The sequence below is a fragment of the Myotis myotis genome, unplaced genomic scaffold (genome assembly GCF_014108235.1).
Source record: "Myotis myotis isolate mMyoMyo1 unplaced genomic scaffold, mMyoMyo1.p scaffold_m19_p_1, whole genome shotgun sequence".
Classification (NCBI taxonomy): Eukaryota; Metazoa; Chordata; class Mammalia; order Chiroptera; family Vespertilionidae; genus Myotis; species Myotis myotis.
Window position 1 is genome coordinate 178,266,883 of NW_023416313.1, and position 19,941 is coordinate 178,286,823.

The window sequence follows — 19,941 nt, forward strand, 5'->3', positions numbered from 1 at the left end:
GATGATGTGTCTAGAATCCCCAGTCACCAGGCTCTAGGCCAGTGATGGCAAACCTTTTGAGCTCGGTGTGTCAGCATTTTGAAAAACCCTAACAATTCTGGTGCCATGTCACATATAGAAATTTTTTGATATTTGCAACCATAGTAAAACAAAGACATATTTTTGATATTTATTTTATATATTTAAATGCCATTTAACAAAGAAAAATCAACCCAAAAAATTAGTTCGCATGTCACCTCTGACACACGTGTCATAGGTTCGCCATCACTGCTCTAGGCTGTGACCCACAGGATCCTTTAAAATGGGATCTGGGTGGCGTCTTTAACCTATTGATGATAAGATGGAGCATTAGAAACAACAGCAGCTGGTCCTACTAGCCTGAGACAGCAAGGGATCAACAGAAGGTTGAAAACCAATAGGCATCAGCAAAGGATCAACAGAAGGTTGAAAACCAATAGGCATTGGTCTGCTGGTGACTCTCTTGTGTGGAGTGAGATTATATTTCCCAAAGGAGGTACTGTGAACACTCAGCGAGACCCAAGGCAATACGGTAGGCAAGGGGAGTCCAGTAGCTTTAGCAAGTTTAGAGATTTTAAATTTGGGGGTCCCATTAATTCTTTCTACCTTGCCTGGCAACCGAGGGTGATAAAGACAGTGATAATTCTGAGAACAAGTCTTTCCATCAAGGCTCACCTGATTTGCCCAAGGAAGTAGGTGCCTAGATCATTGGAAATTGTGGCAGGTACACCCTAAGTGGGAAACACGTTTTTCTAACAGCTTCTTTGCCCCTGTGAGGGCATCAGCAGTCACCAGTTAAGCCTAGAAATCCACGAAGCTGTTGCTTAGTTGTGGGTCTAGGAAATCCCTGGCTTAGCTTCATTCCTTTTGGAGACAGCTGTGTTCCTTCAGCACTGAGATCACGGCCTGGGTAATGAGCACTGTCTAAAGATCATTGAAATGCTTCCTTAGAGGCTTCGTGTCCTTTTCAGTGAACTGTTGCAGCAAATAAATGGAATCTTCCATGGACACCTCTTTGGTAACTGAGCTCAACAAGAGGTTATCTACACGTTGTGAAAAGGCCGATTTCCCTGCGGACCTGGAGGATGTTTAAATCTCGGGGAAATCCTTAGGAGAAATAAGAGGGGCCTCTGTACCCTTGAGGCATGACTGCCAGGTACACGGTCACTTACTCCGTGTAAAGGCAAGTAAGACGTTGGCTGTGAGGTCTGCAGGGATGCTGAAGCAGGCTGCACAGGGGTCTGCAGCAGTGAGCCGCTGAGTCTGGAGGAACTTGACAACAACAGTGTTCGGGTTAGAACTGGGAACCGAGGAATCTGTATGTTATTAAGAGTTCTCAGGTCCCTCAAATCCTGGACAAGTCGCCATCCTGTCCTCAGCACAGAGAACAGTTAGCCCCCGGCAATTAGGTCTTCTATGGGTGTGAGGCCTTGTATGGCCTCAGGCTTCAATGGATATTGAGATAATTTAGGGAGAGGTTTAGTTATGTCTACCGGAGTCTCTGTAGGTTCTGCACTCTATTCTTCCAATGTCAATTTTAAAGGTAGTCCTTAGCCCAGTCAATGTAGCTCAGCCGTTGAGCATTGATCCAGGAACCAAGAGGTCACCAGTTCAATTCCGGGTCAGGGCACAAGCCCGAGGTGTGGGCTCAGTCCCCTGTGGGAGGCGTGCAGGAGCCAGCCAATTAATGATGCTTCTTTCTTATCGATGTTTCTATCTCTCTATCCCTCTCTCTTCCTCTCCCTCTAAAAAAATCAATAAAAACATTATTTTTTTAAAAAAAGGTGGTCCTTAGATTTTCAGCCACTTTGATTAACTTAGGGGACCTTTGTTGGAATTCTTCCTCTTCTATGTCAAGAAGAGACACTAAGGAACATAAAAGACTAGGTTCAGGCTGGTCAGGAAATTCTAAAGGGAGGTTTCTATTGGAAACAACATGTTAGCCCTTTTAATTTAGAAAGGAGGTCTCCCGCTACTGACTGACTGGTGCTGAGTTACAGAGCAAAAAGAGGAATGTTTTTCAGTGGAAGGTCCCAGAGTCATTTGTACTCGTTGAGGTAAAATTCTCTCTAAACTTTCTGAGATGCCCCCACTATGGAAACTTCCTTTTTACTCTGAGGATTTTGTTGTCCAGTGAGGGTGGGGTTGAAAGGAGAAAGCATAGCTCAAGTAATTTTAGTTTCCCCTTGGCTGTCCTAGGAAAGTCCTCACTTAACGTCAGTAGGCTCTTGGATACTGCAACTTTAAGCAAAAGAATTTAAAATGAAACCAGTTATACCATAGGATAAGTGATATAAACAAGAGTTGAGTTCCTACAGTATATTTCTAGTTGCAGAAGCATTATTACATTTCTAAATGAAGACCCAAAACAATTCTAATATTAAACATTGAAAGAAATGTGAGCTATACATACATTTAAGAAAGGTTAATAAAAACAGGTAATTCTTTACCAACTTGTTTATTCCAGTTCAGGGTCACAGATGCCTAGAGCCTGTCCCAGCAGCTCAAGGTGCAAGGCAGGAACCAACCCCAGACAAGACGCCCTTCCACTGTAGGGCCACTCACACCCACCCACACTCAGACTGGGACATTGTAGATACCACAGTTCACCTAATGTGCACATCTCTGGGATGTGGGAGGAGAAACCCACAGACATGGGAAGAACATGCAAACTCCACACAGATAGTGTCCTTGGCTGGGAATTGATTATTTTTTTTATCAAGGAGATAACAAAACAACATTATTTGAGGACCTGCTGTATTGTTACTAGCTTACCAGAGCCCCGTTAACTCTGGGAGGGCCCATATGGGGGAATCCTTGGGGGTTGATATGGGAGCATTTGAGTTGATGTTGAAAAGTTTGCATAGGGCCTTTGAGGACAATCTCTTTTCCGGTGCCCAGTTCATTACAATTGAGACATTGATTTCTTGGCCAGTGTTTGATCATGGACCCCTAAAGGAGTGCAATTGGACAGGCCAAGGTGTTATTTTGGTTCTCTGGCCTTAGAGCTGTTGGAGCCATAAAGCTAATGGCTCTGCTTATTTTCATTTCCCTTCTTGCTCCAGGGTCCTTTCAAAATGCTCAGTTAGGCCTGCGTCCTCCCTTCCCATTCTCTGCCTTTTATCGACCCATAATCTCAGTGGATAAGCCATTTACAAGGAGGGCAGCGAGAGCAGGTTGGGTGACCCTGTTTATCATATGGAACCTGGAACGCCACGGAAGAGGGCTTCCAAGCAGCTGTAAAGTCTGCCCCAGACTCAGCTCTCTTTTGTTTGCATGTTTGAAAGCAGACCCATCAGGATGGGCAGAGAAGACTTAGGAATGGCTTGTGGAAGTTGTTGCTATTTTGCAAATTCTTTCTGGTCAAAGATTTTGAATATCATCCTCAGGGGTTGCCACTTTGCTTCCTACACCCATTTTTTGGGCTTCACCAGGTCCTACCAATCTGTACAGTAACAGATAAAGATCTGGTAGTTTTCTAAGAATTTAGAATTATTATTGGGGGTCTATGACTCTGGGCCACCAGATCTATTATTATTCAATAGGTTCATATTCTGTTATGAATTCTTCCTCCCAGAGAAGCAGGATTCTTAAAATCTTCTGTTGCAGACCTGGGAGGTGGATGTGTCTGTTAAAAACCTGCCACATAAGTTTCTTTTCATCTTTCTATGCAATTATTGCCATTGCAACCTGTAATTATGATAGAAATTTAAATGTCCTGTTTCTCCATGGCTGTGTTGAGGTTTAGAGTGTGAAGGTAATTGGTGCTAAAATGAAATCATTAGTAGGAAGAAAAGCTAAATGACATTAAAACTTGTATGAAACATTCAAAAAAGTCATCTCATCTTTTGCAAGGATGTTGTTGCCTCTTAATGATGACACGTGCTGATGGTTCTGACTTCCAAGGAAACATGATTAAAATGTAATCATGCACATATTCGCTCATGTATTCATTTTTGTCTGTTTAAAAAGCTAGACGTACTCTTGGAAGGGTATTTTTCTAATAAAAATATAGGAAGAAAACAGCCTCCATTTCCAGGGAATTACCACAAACATAGGAAAATACAAGTTGCTAACAAAAATTGTAGAGGCCCTGTGACAATGTTCTGTCACCTAAACGGTGGATATTGGTACTTTTCTTGGAGCTGCTGCTAAAAGTGAGTTTGCATTTCACATTATTAGCCCCTAACCCCTTCTTCAACCAGACTTCAAAGAAATACAGGCGAAGATGAGGCTGAGGGCAAGGGAGGTTGTTCCTCACTGAGAGGCCCTCGAGCCACAGCACTGCTGGGGCCAGTGCTGATGGAGACCCGACAGGAAATGAGGAAAGTGGAGATGCACAAGCAAGGGAACCAGTATCTATTTCTGAGGGAACTTTGAGGGGCAGAACCAGGATATGAAAGCCAAATTGCCAGTTTAGAGAATACATCACATTTTGGTTGAAATTATCTTTAAGGTAGAAGAAAAGAATACTAAGATTATATTAGCTATTTAAGGGTGGTGAATAAAAAGGCAATTAAAAACTAGAGATTTACACACACACACACACACACACACACACACACACAAACACACACAAACACAAAAGGGCCCTTAAGCTATTGAAAGGGTTCTCAGACCCAAACACCCAGCTGGATCGTTTTGTAATTGAGGCTCCAAATTGAAAACCCCTACTTGGGGAATCCTTTTCTTTGAAGAATCCCGTTAGCAATCCACAATAATAGGATCTGATCTTGGCAGCCCCATCTCCTCGCTGTTCTGGGAGCGGCTTTATGAAGCAGCAGACATGCCCATTTGAGCAGTGTCACATATAAAGTTTGCACTGCGGGTCAATAGGCAGCCACTTTGCCTCTGCAGCAATCACGGTTCAATATTGCTGCAGACCCACAATATGAGATCCTTGACAGGGTTAAAATTACCCTTGCTTCCAGTAGCAGAACTTTAATTTGGTTCTGTCCATTGCCTGCCTGCTATTAGAAATCATATTGGTTTAATAGCAGAATAAAAATAGAACTCCTTTCCTCCTGCCTTATCTCAGTAGGGTACTTTATCATATGACTGTTTCTTAGAGAGCCATAGTGTACACAGAAGTGGTTCTGTTTCTCCATCAAGGCTTTTAAAGACAGAAGTCATTCACCACTCCACTTAGGTGATGTCAACCTCCCCACCACACCCTTAACTTTTTTCCAGCTTTATTGAGGCATAACTAATATGCAATGAACATGTTTAAAGAGTACAATTTTAGTATCAACATATAAATACATCTGTGAAAGCACCACACAATCAAAATAATTAATAGATCCATCACCACTCAAAATTTCCAGGCAGCTACTGATCTGCTTTTGTTATAAATTTGCATTTTCTAGACTTTCTAATAAATAGAATCATATAGCATGTGCTCCTCTTTGGCCTCTTTCACTCAGCATCAGTATTTTCCTTTCCATCCATATTGTGTGTATCAATAAATTGTTGCCTTTTATGAATAAACTAGAGGCCCAGTGCACAAAATTCGTGCATGGGGTGGGGGGGTGTCCCTCAACCCAGCCTGCACCCTCTCCAATCTGGGACCCCTCGCGGGATATCCGACTGCCCGTTTAGGCCTGATGCCGTTGGGATTGGGCCTAAACGGGCAGTTGGACATCCCTCTCACAATCCAGGACTGCTGGCTCCCAACTGCTCACCTGCCTGCCTGCCTGATTGCCTCTAACCACTTCTGCCTGCCAGCCTGATCACCCCCTAACCACTCCCCTGCCAGCCTGATCAACGCCTAACTGCTCCCCTGTCGGCACGATTTCCCCCAATTGCCCTCCCCTGCTGGCCTGGTCACCCCTAACTTCTCTCCCTTGCCAGCCCAGTCACCCCTAACTGCCCTCCGTTGACAGCCTGGTTGCCCCCAACTGCCCTCCCCTGCAGGCCTGGTAGCCCCCAACTACCCTCCCCTGTACGCCTGGTCCCCCCCAACTGCCCTCCCCTGCAGGCCTGGTTGCCCCCAACTGCCCTCCCCTGCAGGTCTGGTAGCCCCCAACTACCCTCCCCTGTAGGCCTGGTCCCCCCAACAGCCCTCCCCTGCAGGCCTGGTCTCCCCTAACTGCCCTCCCCTGCGGCCTGGTCACCCTCAACCTCCCCTGCTGGCCATCTTGTGGTGGCCATCTTGTGTCCACATGGGGGCGGCCATCTTGTGTGTTGGAGTGATGGTCAATTTGCATATTACCTCTTTATTATATAGGATAGTATTCCATCATATGGATGTGCCATAATTTATTTATAAACATGTGGTTTGACATTTGGGTTGTATGTAGGTTTTGATTATTACAAATAAAGTTGCTAAGAACATTCTATATTGTTAAAAAACAAAAATTCAACCAAGTAAATTTGAAGATCTAATTGGCTTTATTGAACAATTCATGAATGGAGCAGCATCCCACCTAGCAAACTGAAGGGAGCTCCAAACAGTTGTTCAGAATGAAAGGGTTTTTTTTTTATAAGCACACACTGGACAGGACAAGAAAGTTTCTGATTCTATTTATTTGGGTCCTCTCTCTTTGTTTCTTGATGAGTCCAGCTAAAGGTTCATTGATCTTACTATCTTTTCAAAGAATCAGCTCTTGGTTTCATTGATCTTTTGTATTGTTTTTTTAACTGCTGTCATTTATTTCTGTTCTTATCTTTTTTATTTCCTTCCTTCTACTTACTCTGGGCTCTTCTTGTTGTTCTCTTTCTAATTTTTTAAGTTATAGGGTTAGATAGCTTATTTTATTAGTAATTTTTCTTGCTTTTTGAGGTAGACCTGTAGTGCTATGAACTTCCCTCTCAAGATTGCTTTCACAGTGTCCCATAGATTTTTGGTTGTTGTGTGTTCATTTTCATTTGCTTCCAGGAAGCTTTTGATTTCTTTCTTGATCTCGTTGGTAACCCACTTATTGTTTAATAACATGCTAGTTAGCCTCTATGTGTTTGAATGTTTTTGAGTGTTTTTATTGTAGTTGATTTCTAATTTCATGCCACTGTGATCAGAGAAGATACTTGATATGATTTCAATCTTCTTGAACTTGTGAAGACTTGTTTTGTGTCCTAACTTGTGGTCTGTCTTTGAAAATGACCCATGTGAAAAAGGTATATTCTGCAGCTTTGGGGTTAAATGTTCTGTAAAACTCAATTAAATACATCTGATCTAGTGTGTCAGTTAGATTCACTATTTCCTTGATGATTTTTTGTCTGAAGGATCTATCTAGTAAAGTCAGTGGGGTATTAAAGTCCCCTACTATCATTGTATTGCTGTCAGTCTCTCCCTTAAAGTCCTCTAGAAGTTTTTTTTTTTTTATATTTAAGTGCTCCTATATCGGGTGCATATATGTTTACCAGGTTATATCCTCTGGTTGGATCAATCCCTTTAGTATTATGTAGTGACCTTTATTGATTCTTGTGATGGCCTTCATTTTGAAGTCTTTTTGTCAGATATGAGTATTGCTACCCCAGTTTTTTTTCATTCCCCATTTCATGAAAATTTTTTTCCATCCCTTCACTCTCATCCTGTGTGAATCTTTTGTTCTGAATTATATATTAAATTATATGTCTCTATACAGTCTTATCACAACTCAATAACAAAAGAACTGTTATGATCACTTAATTGGTAAATAAAGTTTAGAGAGAGGATAAGTAATTGGACCAAGGTTACACAGGCATGTTGACTCCAGAACCTACATATAACTAAATTGATTTCCCATGGCTGTGTTAGAAAGCTAAAAGCACTTACACCTTCTCTCCACCTCTCCATGGTTCTAGTGTTGTTTGGGAACTGGTCTAGGAAGCCACCATATTAGGAATTATTCCAACAGTGTGTTGATGTCTTTTTCACTCCTCCCTTCATCTGTTCACTTCTTCACAAGTCTGTACTGAGTTCGTAATTTCTTCATGGTGATATGTGTCGATCCTAGGGTGAGAGAATGAGAATAACAGAATAGCTAAAATCATAGTGCAGCAGCAAATATAAAATTTAAAAGATTATAAGAGGAAGAAGGGTGGGAATAGAGGCATGTGAGGTGTTGTTCTAAAACCTTTGACAAATCAGTTTGAGTATGTAAGCAGTGTCTTCTATGTGCTGGTATGTTTGAGCTGGTCAAAACACAACCCCATTAACTCGCCCAGCCCCAGATTTTGATCATGTTTCTTTTATGGTATGAAAGGGTTTGGCCAGGGTCCAAAGGCATCTTTTCCAGACTCCTGACAATGAGTATGATTCCTGGCTGGGTGAAAGAGGGAATGGGGCCCCAAGAAGGGAATTAACATTCAGTGATCTCCTACAGGGTCTCATTGTGCAAGGTACTTCCCGTGTGTTACTGCATTTGAACTTTATGGCAGCCCTGAGGGGCAGCATTACCTCAGTGTTACAGATAAGAAAATGTGTTCTGAGGGGTTTAGTAATCCACCCAGTGTCGCAAACCAGTAGCAGGCAAAGCCAGGTTCAAACACAGGTCTATCCAGTCCCCACGCCCACACTTCGTCCCCTGCTTAGAGGCTCCGAATTGTCTAGAGAGACAGCAGTTGTGCTTTTCATCAACATGTCTAAACATTTCTGAATCTTGAATCTGAAGATTACCCCTGCATGCAGGGAAGAGATGCAGAAAAGAATGTTGGAAGAGGACTTTGGAAATTAGGAAGGAACAAGATGGTGTAAGTCAGCATGTAAATCCCGGCGGAGGTCGGTGAGGAGCTCTCCTCCCATTTCTTAGTTCTCGCCTTGAAGGAATTGGGGAAGAATTCAGCTGGGACACCTTTTAAGTTGGATTGGGGTTGGAGTTCCAATATCTTTTTATAACACCGGTGGCGGGGGCGCGGGGGGGGCGGGGGCAACACAAAAAAGCAAAACATTTTTAAAACCTGTGAACTAGTTCAGAAGAGGGAAAGTCTTCGTGGCTTCCCAGCGAGGCTTGCAGTGAAAACGCTGGAAATGGACTGTTCCTTTGGGACAACCCTCCTGATCAGTTGGTTGCTGTGGCTCTCTTGGCGATTTTGTCTCCAAGATCCCACCTGAGTCATACATTTCTCTTTCTGGTTCCACATTGGCTGTTTTGTCACAAGTACCAGCTGACCCATAGCCTCCGGCTTTTGTGTTCACTCAGAGTGTGCTTAGGTAGCACTGGGTAATTTTCAGGTGCATGTATTTATTTTATGTATAAGTAAAAGTACAGATATAAGACAATGACAGTATAAATAAAAGGCAAATAAGTATTTTTGTCTCCCATATAATCTTAAGGGAGTATATCAGAAGGGACTTTAGAGAAACCCCTGGCTCCCAACTTTTCATTTTCCCCAAAATTCTGATGTCACTTGGTGGCAAAGTTACAACCTAAAACCGGGATGTCCAGCTGTGTCCACCAGTGAGGGTGCTTCCTGTCACAATGGTTGCCATCCTCCTCATGCATGTGGCTTGTTCTTCACCCACAGGTTCTTCAGAAACCAACCCCGGAACTCAAGCACCAGCTGGCAGCTCTCTCCAAGCGAGTCGCTGGTGCCGTGACTGAGCTCATTCAGGCAGCAGAAGCCATGAAAGGTAGGTGGCATCCTCTCGCGTCCTTTCTGGGGCACCACTCCATGGCAGAGCTAGTACAGCGAACTGAGCAGAGAAAACACACAGCCACACAGGCCGTTTCTCGGCAGATGCAGTCAGAAGGAATATAGGGAAGTGCTTTTCCTTAAAAAAATCAAACGGGAACAGAGTTAGATCTAAAAAGTAATATCCTCCTGAAGCAAATCTTTTCTCCAGTCTTTATATTAAGGACTTCTACTTCAATGGCATATCCATCTAGAACTGCCCGCTTCTCTTTTAAGGGTCTGGCCACACCCTAAAGACTCCAACAAAAAAAAGGGGGAGGGGAGTCTGGCCACTTATTTTCATTTATCAGAATATTTATTATTATTTAAATAATACCCCTCATGTTTAGAAAGCAGTACAATTTGGGTATTTTGTTGGCAGACCCCTTCACGGTTCCATAGAAGCAATCAACTCACCAGGGAGAGGTTTCCTCTCCAGTTTCCCTTTGTTTGATTTGAGGTGAGTGCCCAGGAGAAAAGCGAAGTAAATCTCTTTGTGCTCAGCCCAGTCTCGAGTCTCCTGAGGATGCCTGCTTACAGTCATGGCCCTGAGTTAGAAGTCAGAGTCATGTTCGTGCTGGCCATGTCCGTGAGATCTTGATTTTGAAACTGTTACTAATGAGACTGCTCCTGTGGTAGGGCTGTGCCCACAACTGAGTGAGAAAAGCAGGATCAGGCAGACATCCCTCTGCACCCAGCTGATCTCTGAGAACTCGGGGGTGCTTCCTTAGGACAGTGCAGCTGGTAGGCTCAGGGAGCTTCTCTGCATGAAAATCCAGCTATTGTTTGTAATTTAGCCAAAGCCCTGAGGTCTGCGGCTGCCATGACTGACCCTCTTTGGACTGATTTTAGGAACAGAGTGGGTGGATCCAGAAGACCCAACCGTCATTGCAGAAACAGAATTACTGGGGGCTGCAGCATCCATTGAGGCTGCTGCCAAGAAGTTAGAGCAACTGAAGCCAAGAGCAAAGCCAAAAGTGAGTGTCCATGTGTGGCTGCTTGTCTGATGCCAGTAGGTCACGAAGCTGGGAGTGCTGCAGGGAGCTTGTCTTATTCCGAGTGGTTAGCCTAGCGAGCTGCAAACCTGCTCTGCCTGCCCAGCATCTTTCAACAGGGCACGGGAAAAACCCATGGGTGAGACTTTCAGGTTAACCAGCCAGAAAAATACCTTGGGGTATCCAGAAGCGGAATCGGGCATTTACAGTCTTGATTTAGTTCCGTTATATGTAAAGCAGGTGTTGGATGCTTCCTAAAGAAGTTCCTGTGACTGAATGTGAGGTTGTCACCCTCTGAATTTCCGGTTGCCATGCCTTTCACTTTCCTTTTCTTAAAAATTAAAAGCGGGCCACGTGAATCTCAAGAGTGCACCCAATAATCGCCTTTTTCAGTATATACTGGAGACTGTGATTGGATGGTGTGTTTTCTCCAGCCATACTTATCGTCTAGATAAATGTTTAGAACTTAAGATCATTAGTTTATGTTAAGAGAAACAGCAATTAAAGGAAAGGCAGGCTTTAAGTTTGGGCGGTAGGGAGGACAATTATTAAGTAAAAAGGATGGTGAGCTAGTGCTGTCCAGGGGCAGAGCCCAACCCTGTTAAGAAGCTGTAACCTCCCACCAGCCTCCAGCCCCCATGGCTATCTTCACTGAGAAGATAATAGAACCAGAGGAGGCCTCTTTTTTTTTGTTTTTGGTCTATTCAACCAAGTCCTTTCTGGTACCTGCAACCTCACTTCCCTTCCAAGGGCCCAAATACATTAGGAAATAAAATCTAAAATCCCCTCAAAAAACGTTGGATCCCTCAGTTTAGTTATGCCTAAAATTCTACATTTTTCGTAAGAGCAAAAGATGGAATCTGGGCTCTTAGAATACACCAAATTGCTCAAAAGCGGTGCCTGGATCAGTGCTGTGTGTAAAATACTCATGAGCATAGAGTGAATTTGGCACTAAGCTGGGGAACGTCCTTAAAACCATGGAATTCTTAGACCTGATCTCCTAATAGCGACCCTAGACTTGGTAAAGGCATTTAAGAAAATTTCTCGTTAAGATGTAATGTAAGGGTTTTGGCGTCTGGTGGTAGTGGTGCGGGGGGTGGGGGTGGGGGGGCGTGTAATAAGGGTTCTCTTCACTGGCCTCTGACCTGAGGGTCTTGGGTTGTCTGAGTTTGAGTTTTTTGTAACAAACTTGAGAGCTAAGCGTGGGCTCCTATACAAGCCACTCCGTTTGCTGGCTATATCTTTGTTTCTGCTTTGTCAATCAAGCTAATCATGATTGGAAAATGGACTTTCAGCTGAAGAAGCAAGCGGCAACCCTCGACTAATATTTAGAGGCTTCATGCTTAATTTGTCTTTCCTTTTTCTTACGTGCTTTATTGCAGTGGCCTCTCTTGAGAGAGCTTCAGTCTGCTAGTGCTCAAGTCCTGTCAGCTGGCACTCATTCTCCCTGAGGATGAGCCTGGTGCTGATTTAACACTAAGGTCACCATATTCCAAGAGTTCCTGTTCCATCCCACTCCCTCTGTCCTTGGCCGGGTCCTTCTGAGTTCTCGTCTGTCCCTGAACGTGGGTTGCCCTCTGCCGGCCCTTTATTTACCTGACGACCCTTGATCTGAAAAACAAAGTTATTAAGAGTTCCTACAATATAGGATTATTATAACAAATTAGATCATTTAGGAACACAGTGCCCAACATACAATAAGGCAGTAACTTATCACCATCCCTGAAAATGGGCTTCTGGGACTTGTATCTACTACTTCCTAGGAAAATGCTTGAAGTCAAAATTATTCCATAGAACCCTGAGCTGATGGCCTTAGCAAAAAGAACAAGAAAAAGGAAAGCAAACAAAAAGCTCACATTGATTGGGTGCCAAGCATGTGCCAGGCAATCTTCTAGGTACTGAACATGGATTAACTCACCTGGTCCTGGCAACAAGTCCACGAGGCAGCACTGTCACCATCCCTGCTCCCCGAACACAGACTCAGGCAGGTTACCTGACCAGCATCAGAGGGCCGGGCTGCACTGGGAGCGGGTGTGTGGGCTCTGGGGGGCAGTTCTAGTCCACACCAGCCCTCTGGGCCGACCCAGTGTCAGAGGGGCTGGTGCAGGCCCACGGCTTGGTTTTGGTTTGCCCATACTCTTTGAGCCATTAATCCCACCTCTGGGAATCTGTCCTGAGGAGGAAATCCAGAGGGGAGGAACGTTCTGTGTATGAGAGAGGGTTGTTCTTTGTGTCCTGGTTTGTAGCATTGGGAGGTTAGATGTGCCCTGAATGTCTCCTTGAAGGAAATGTATGCAGCTATTAAAAATAATGGTTGATAAAACTGCAGCATAAGGAAGATGCTAATGGCATTATGTAAAGTAAAAAAAAGGAAAAGAAACAGAATACAGAATATATGCTCAGTATGGTTACAACTCTGTAAATATCACTTGCATATGAAAGAGACAGGTGGGGAATGTACAAGAGCGGCGGAATTGGGGTGATGGGAGCATCTATGTTTTAAAAATAAGAGCACTTACATTAGTGACGGCTACTGAAGTGGGTAAGCAGGCACTTCCCACCCTACTTGGGATCATTCAGCCTTTGTGTTTACCGTGTGTGTGTGTGTGTATGTATGTATGTATGTATGTGTGGAAAGCCAAGTTATCCTTTGGTTAAGGTCGGAGGTAACCCAACTGTTGATTTGAGTCCCTGCATTTCATTACAGGGCTGCCTACTTTAGGTCGCTCCCAGCGTCCTATTAGGAAGGGAGATGGGAACGTCTGGAGTGCTTTAGAATGACCTGAGTGTCCTCTGCCCATGACCAGAGCTCCCACCACATGGCTCATGTTCTCTGTAAAGCTGTTTGGAAAAAGCCCTGGCTTTTGTGAGAATACCTTTCTACTTACTAGAATCATTCAGTAAAGCCAGTTAGATCATTTAAAAACACACACAGCTTTAGTGTCTGTCTAGGAGTGCCGTCTGCTTTGTGGTGATATCCACATGAGATAAAATATCTTTCTTGCGTTTATAAAGGGATTTATTTTCCAGTTAAAAAAAAAAATCCCACTTTGACAGCCAAATCAACCTATCTTTTGAGATTGATTGCTTTTCTCCATCCCCTCTCATAGTCTCAAGAACAAAACTTAGGATACTGTAAGCAGTTGCTAGGACATCCCTGACCCTTTACCTCCACACCCAGCACCCAGGCCCTGGGCAGGGAGTAAGCACGCTTTCCTTCCCTAACTGGGCAGCGTTTACACTGCCATGAGGAAGTGTAGTTTTGGGGATGGGCAATGTTTTTGCTTAAATGGTTTTGCCCACCACATTCTCAGGTTGCCTGTGTTAAAACGAGAATCCTCTGTGCTTTATGAAGATGATTCCTGGTTTATTCCCACTCCAGGCCCTTAAAATGTAAGCATCTCTTTTTGCCTGGAATTTCCCAGACATGAATCAGGAACACATTTGCACGACTGAATCCACCGTTTTCTTGGGAAGACGGTATAAGGCGATATGAGGATGTCGGGAGCTCTGGTGCATGTGCCTTCGATACGCTAATGGCGCCGATTCCGCCCTTGCAGACAGACTGTGCTCCGAGGAAGGTGAAAGAGCTATGTGTGTGTGGGGGGGGGGGGGGGGGGGGGCACCGCCCTGCAGCCGTAGCCACAGCACTCTGCCTACTAGTCTCAGCTCAGTCAGACCTGGATGCCTTCTCTGCAGGCCTCTGTGTGATATGTTTGATATATTAGGTTGTTATTTAATCCAACTATATATCAAACATATTCCTACAGTGTCTTGCTCTGTCTCCGGGGGTTCCTAAAACAGTGTATGAGGCAACAGGGAAGAAAGTGTGAAAATCACACGTAGACTTAGAAGGCGGAGCGCTCATTACATTCCGTTGTGTTATATTTCACTTCTGTGGCATTGGAAACCTGTGTCAGCGTTGCTAGATTATATTTTATTATAGAAACAAACCATAACTATTGATGTTTCCTAAGAGCTTGAGGTGTCATGGGCAGCTTAGTTGTGTGCAGTGATGAGTCCTCAAGGGACCCGCTCATTGGAAAAATGGAAGGTTCCACCCCCTGTTTGTGACATGAATAAAAGTCAGGATTGTAACCTCCAAGCACATCTAGGCTTATATCTCATTTTAGTTCATTCTTAACCCGATCTTCACTTTAGGAATTAGGAATTTTCATTATCAAGGTTTCAGCAAAAATTCAAGCACAAATGAACTCTCGGGAGCGCCTTCCTTTCCACCCGCACTAACAAAATAGATAAAGCAAACCGGCCATGCCAGCTGTCTGCATGGTGAGTCACTGGGCTTTGTGCAAACCCTGGTGAGGGCTAAACGCATCTGATAAGGATAAAGTGGTGTGGACTACACTCTGTCTGTTGAATTTCCTGTTATAGGTTGACTTGTCAGTAGAAATTGATAATATTTAGACTAAGCTGGCAATCAGAAAGTAATTCCATCGCCTAATTGGGTGCAACAGGAAGTTCAGGATTATGAAATATTTTTTCTGGCACATAACCCCCTTCTGTGGTTGACTTTGGCCTCCTCCTCACAGAGGAGCCTGTGAAGTATGTGCGAGTGCGTGCTGCTCTCTCAACAAAAGGCTGTGAGCACCGCTTCCTGGAAAGAGAACTATCGTGCTAATAGCTCAGCTTTGGGGAGGAGAAAAGATGTGTTCCTTTAAAGAGCACTCGGGTGTATGTCTGTGTGCAACACCCTCCCAGGTGGAGAGCCAGGGCGTGAGCAGTGGGGCAGGAAGGCTTCTTGGCTCATGTCTAGGAGCCATCTCCAGGCAGCTTGCGGTGAAGGTGTAGAGACAGCAGCAGAGAAGTGATGGCACAGGGAAGGACAGGCAGTGTTGGGGTCCTGGCTTCGGGAGTTAAAATGTAGAGCCCACTCCTGGAGTCCTTCCCCACTGAAAAGGGACCCATGAGTGGGTGTCAGCAGGAGCTCTTTCAGGCGGTTTTCAAGGTGCTGCCCAAGTCAATGCCAACTTCACCCAGCCAGGGGGCATCGTTTAGGGTTTTGAGTGCAGTTTAAGCTGTTTGACCAAAATGGCAAAGGGTCAGGGAAAAGAGATAGCAAGTTATAATGAATAAAGAAAAAGACCATTTTAATCGGACTTGAAGATAAAGCCTATTTGTTACCATTGCTGTAATTTTCTTGTTTCTTTTGGTAATTTTGCTATTGACCAGCAAGCTTTATTGATTAATTGGGTGAGTAGGAAAGGCAACCAGATGATCAGAGAGGAAAACAGGAGCAGATACGGTCATTTCTATGTGGCTGAACTATGGGCTCTGCGCTTATCTGCCACTGATTGGGTCAGGCCAGGAGATGATGGGGTGTGAAAAGCAATGGTGGGCGGGAACTCGGCCAGCACAGGTTCTCAGGTGACTCCCCGCCAGTAGAACCATGAGTCCTTGTCAGACCCTCCTCAGATACACAGAGGATTCATATCAAGGGGCTCACAATGTAACAAAGGTATCTGATTAATCTTGGAAAGAATTCTGTTACCTTTTCTTTATCCATGCTTCCTACTTAGACATTCAAGTGCCCTTTTTCTGAGAGTACATGACAAAATCCTTAAGAGTTTTTCCATCAAACAGAAATAGCAATTTTAGAGTCATTTCAGTGGCATTACTTTTCACTTTAAAAAAAAAAACAACTAAACCAATGGATACTATGGGAAAACCACTCCCAAGATGCCAGTGGTGCAAACTTTTCCAATGGATATGGCCTGAATGTGCCTTTATTCTACATCCGGATGCATAGGTGACCCCTCCAAGGGCCAAGAGGCACCACCATTTGTCAGTGCTCTCTCTCCATTGCCCACTCTGTCTGCTGATGGGTTCCCTGGAGCCTTCCCTGAGACCAGGCCAGCCTTGGGTGCTGGGGGATCAAGGCGCTGTATCCAGATATGAGCTCTTCTCAGTTCCAACTGGTTCCCTTTAGTAGACCTACTAGAGGCCTGATGCACGAAATTCGTGCAAGAGTAGGCCTTCCTTCCCCCGGCTGCCGGCCCCAGCTTCCCTCTGGCACCCGGGACCTGGGCTTCCTTCTGGCCACCAGCAGGCAACCAGGACCCGGGCAGCCCCGGCTTCGTTTGGAAGTTCGTCTGGAAGGACGTCCGGTCTAATTAGCATGTTACGCTTTTATTATTACAGATCAGGGTGGTGGTCCTAAAGACAACCCACCCACAGGTCCTCCCAAAGGGAAGCTAATCTGGCTCTGATGCAGTTGAATCTTTCGATACAGGCCAAGGTCGCCCCCAAGGCACCTCTCGATTCCACACCAGAAGCAATATGTTAGCAGCCAGACTCACTACAAACAAAGGAGAAACGTGGCTTCCTCTTCCACTCAGCTTTCAACTGGCAGGAAATGCCTCACTCCCGTTGCGGGACTACTTGGCGTTGGTTACTTGGCATTGGCTTCCTTTTTTCCCTCAAGGACATTTGAATCATATTCAGAATGTTCATACTTATAAATATATATATCCAAATAATTTTTTTTAGTTTCTGACATGATATGACCTTGTTTTTAATAGCAAGCATTCTGCAAGGCTTTCAGTAACACAGAACAGAGCATGATTCCTGACTGGGAAGACGGTGCCACAAGGTGTAATCTGGCATTGTGGCCAGTTGTGAGAAAAGGGAGGGAGGCAGGAATCGGGGCAGGGACCCTTTGGCCATATCCTATGGGTGACTTCAGCTCCTTCACCTCAAGTTCATTGAGGGCAGGGGTGCAGGGATGTGAGTCGCAAAGAGAAGGGAAAGAAAGGAAACGTTCTTCCTCTGCCCTGCACGTGCCAGGGACCCGTCAGGAAGGGGGGGGGGGGGGGGGCCGTTGCGGGGGTGGGGAAAGATACTGCAGGAAGGAGGCAGGGCTCCTCTGTGGAGGAGGCCAGTGGAGAGGAAGGAAGAGAAAGAGTTTTCCCTGCTTATTTTAATCAGTGCCTCCTAAGGGGGATTTACTTTGGAACCACAGCAAGTGTAAGCTAAAGTTACCAAGTTGTAGCTTGCTTGTCAAGTTACACACAGAAAACTGATCAGTACCAGAGGAGGGTGGCGACGTCCCCAAAGTCACGGTCAGAAAGTGCAGATCAGAAACTAAAACCTGAAGCAGTACCGTCAGTATCGTGTATCGTGTGTCACTCGACACTTCATTTATCTTTGATTTGTGTTTTTTTTATTTATAGTTATTTTTGGTTTTCATCAGAAAAAGCCAGTAGGACTGTTATTATGAGTGGATAACAGCATTCTGAAAGGGAGAACAGACTAGCTTAGGTCAAAGTCTGAAAAAAATTAATTTTTATTTTATTTTTATTTATTGTTGACAGTATTATAGATGTCCCCCATCCCCCTCCTTTGCCTCCTTCCAGAATAAAACAATTCTAAGACCACAAAAACATATGTAATAGTAGAAATAATAATGAAATTAATTGCTAGTGGTTAATGATCATTTACTATGAGTAGGTTATGCTCCGGGTATATTAATAATTTACTTATGCCAAAACCGGTTTGGCTCAGTGGATAGAGCATCGGCCTGCGGACTGAAAGGTCCCAGGTTCGATTCCGGTCAAGGGCATGTACCTGGGTTGCGGGCACATCCCCAGTGGGGAGTGTGCAGGAGGCAGCTGATCGATGTTTCTCTCTCATCGATGTTTCTAGCTCTCTATCTCTCTCCCTTCCTCTCTGTAAAAAATCAATAAAATATATTAAAAAAAATAATTTACTTATAACAACTCTTATCAGATAGGTAGGAGGGAAGGGGATTGAGGAAATGAATGAATTGCTACAAAGACTGTGTTCTCAGAATCCTTGAAAGGCAAAAAACAAAAACAAAAAACAACACTATAAAAATGAAGAAAGGCCTCCCATTTTCTGTCCCCTTTCCGCCCTTCTTTCCCCTCTCCTACCCCAGTGGAGCCTCCAGCTCCCTAAACTTTAGACCAATCAGAGTAAAACTCGCAGAGTTCTCCAAGTGCGGGGAGCAGGCAGCAAGGGAGCTAGCCCAACGCGCGGTCTTTCCCAAGAAGGAGCTTACCTACCAGGCCTCTAACCTTTTAAAGGGGGAGCTCTGCATGAGATCACCAACCAGGAAAAAATGTCAGCAAAAGGCTGCTCAACCCATTCTCGAAGCTACCAAAACACCAAGGCGAGGAGAAGCCATCCTCAGCAGCCTGCTAGACAGTTTAGGAAAGACAGTTGTTAAGATCAGATTGTTGAATCTCAGAGGGAAGGGGGTGGGGGGAAGGAGATCAACCAAAGACCTTGTATGCATATGTATGCATAACCCATGGACACAGACAATAGGGTGGTGAAGGCCTGGGGTGGGGGTAGAGAGGGTAGAAGGAGTCAATGGGAGAGAAAAGAGGACATATTTAACACTTTTAATAATAAAGATTTTTTTAAAAAGCTTGTGGTGACCTGGCCAATACCTTTTCGAGTGGAGGGGAGCAAGGGAAAGAACATGGTACAAAGGATGAGAGAATAGATTCAGTACTCGGGCTGCAGCTGACACCTGCCTTAAGCAGAATAGAGTCTTAGTTTGCAGGTGTTATTTTGCCCAGCACTGTTTTATGAAGAGAGCCTCTTAGTAAAATGCAGAAAGTACCACTGTGTTTCCACTGTATTTGCATGACTGCGTGTCCCCAACTATGAAAGGCAGGTGAAGGATGCAGCAGAGCGTCCAGTTCACACCCCACAGCCTTAAGCAGGGTGTGCCTTCATCCCCCAGGAATCAGGAGCGGACAGTTACTGATGTGGATGCTCCCTCGGTGCATTCTCCTTCTCCAGCCATGCAAACCGTCCTCTGTCTGAACTCTAGAACTCAGGAGACTCGTTTTGAATGAATGCATTCATCCACCAAACGTTTATTTATCACACAGGTTTCTCTGTCTCATTTTGTGCTTGGGATACATGCCCTGGAGGAGATCACAGGCTGGTAGGATTCAGTTAACTGGTCTCTATTTTTCCTTAACCCAGGCCAGCATTTCCCACAGCGTTGCCCAGACACCTCCATTAGACACGCAGGCTCCAGGGCCCTACCCCAAACCTACTGAAACAGTCTGCCTCTTTAACCAGGTCCTCCGGTGATTCTGCAAGAGCTGTCCGCTTAGCCCATTAATGAAAACGTTTCCCTCACTCATTGTCTTCGCTTGATGCTTTAAAGAAATACGAATAACTGCATGTATAGGATTAGTTATCATCTTCAGAAGATGATTTTAACAACCTTACTGGCTCCAGTTGTTGGGAGGAAGGACTCAGGGGTGAAGATTTCGCTCAGTCTTGTAAACTGAGGGACAGATTTGGGAAGCATCGGTCAGATCAGTGAAATATCTCT

The 19,941-nt window shown here is 44.6% G+C and overlaps 1 protein-coding gene across 6 annotated transcripts in view; it reads left to right on the forward strand.

The window, feature by feature from the left end:
- The window catches only part of TLN2 (talin 2), a 420,556-nt gene that overhangs the window by 388,656 nt on the left and 11,959 nt on the right, over positions 1 to 19,941 (forward strand). For all 6 annotated transcript variants that reach the window (XM_036303702.1, XM_036303691.1, XM_036303681.1 and 3 more), the window contains 2 exons: positions 9,463 to 9,568; positions 10,462 to 10,586. In XM_036303702.1, the coding sequence (XP_036159595.1) occupies positions 9,463 to 9,568; positions 10,462 to 10,586 (231 nt within the window). The remainder of the gene's footprint in view (positions 1 to 9,462; positions 9,569 to 10,461; positions 10,587 to 19,941) is intronic.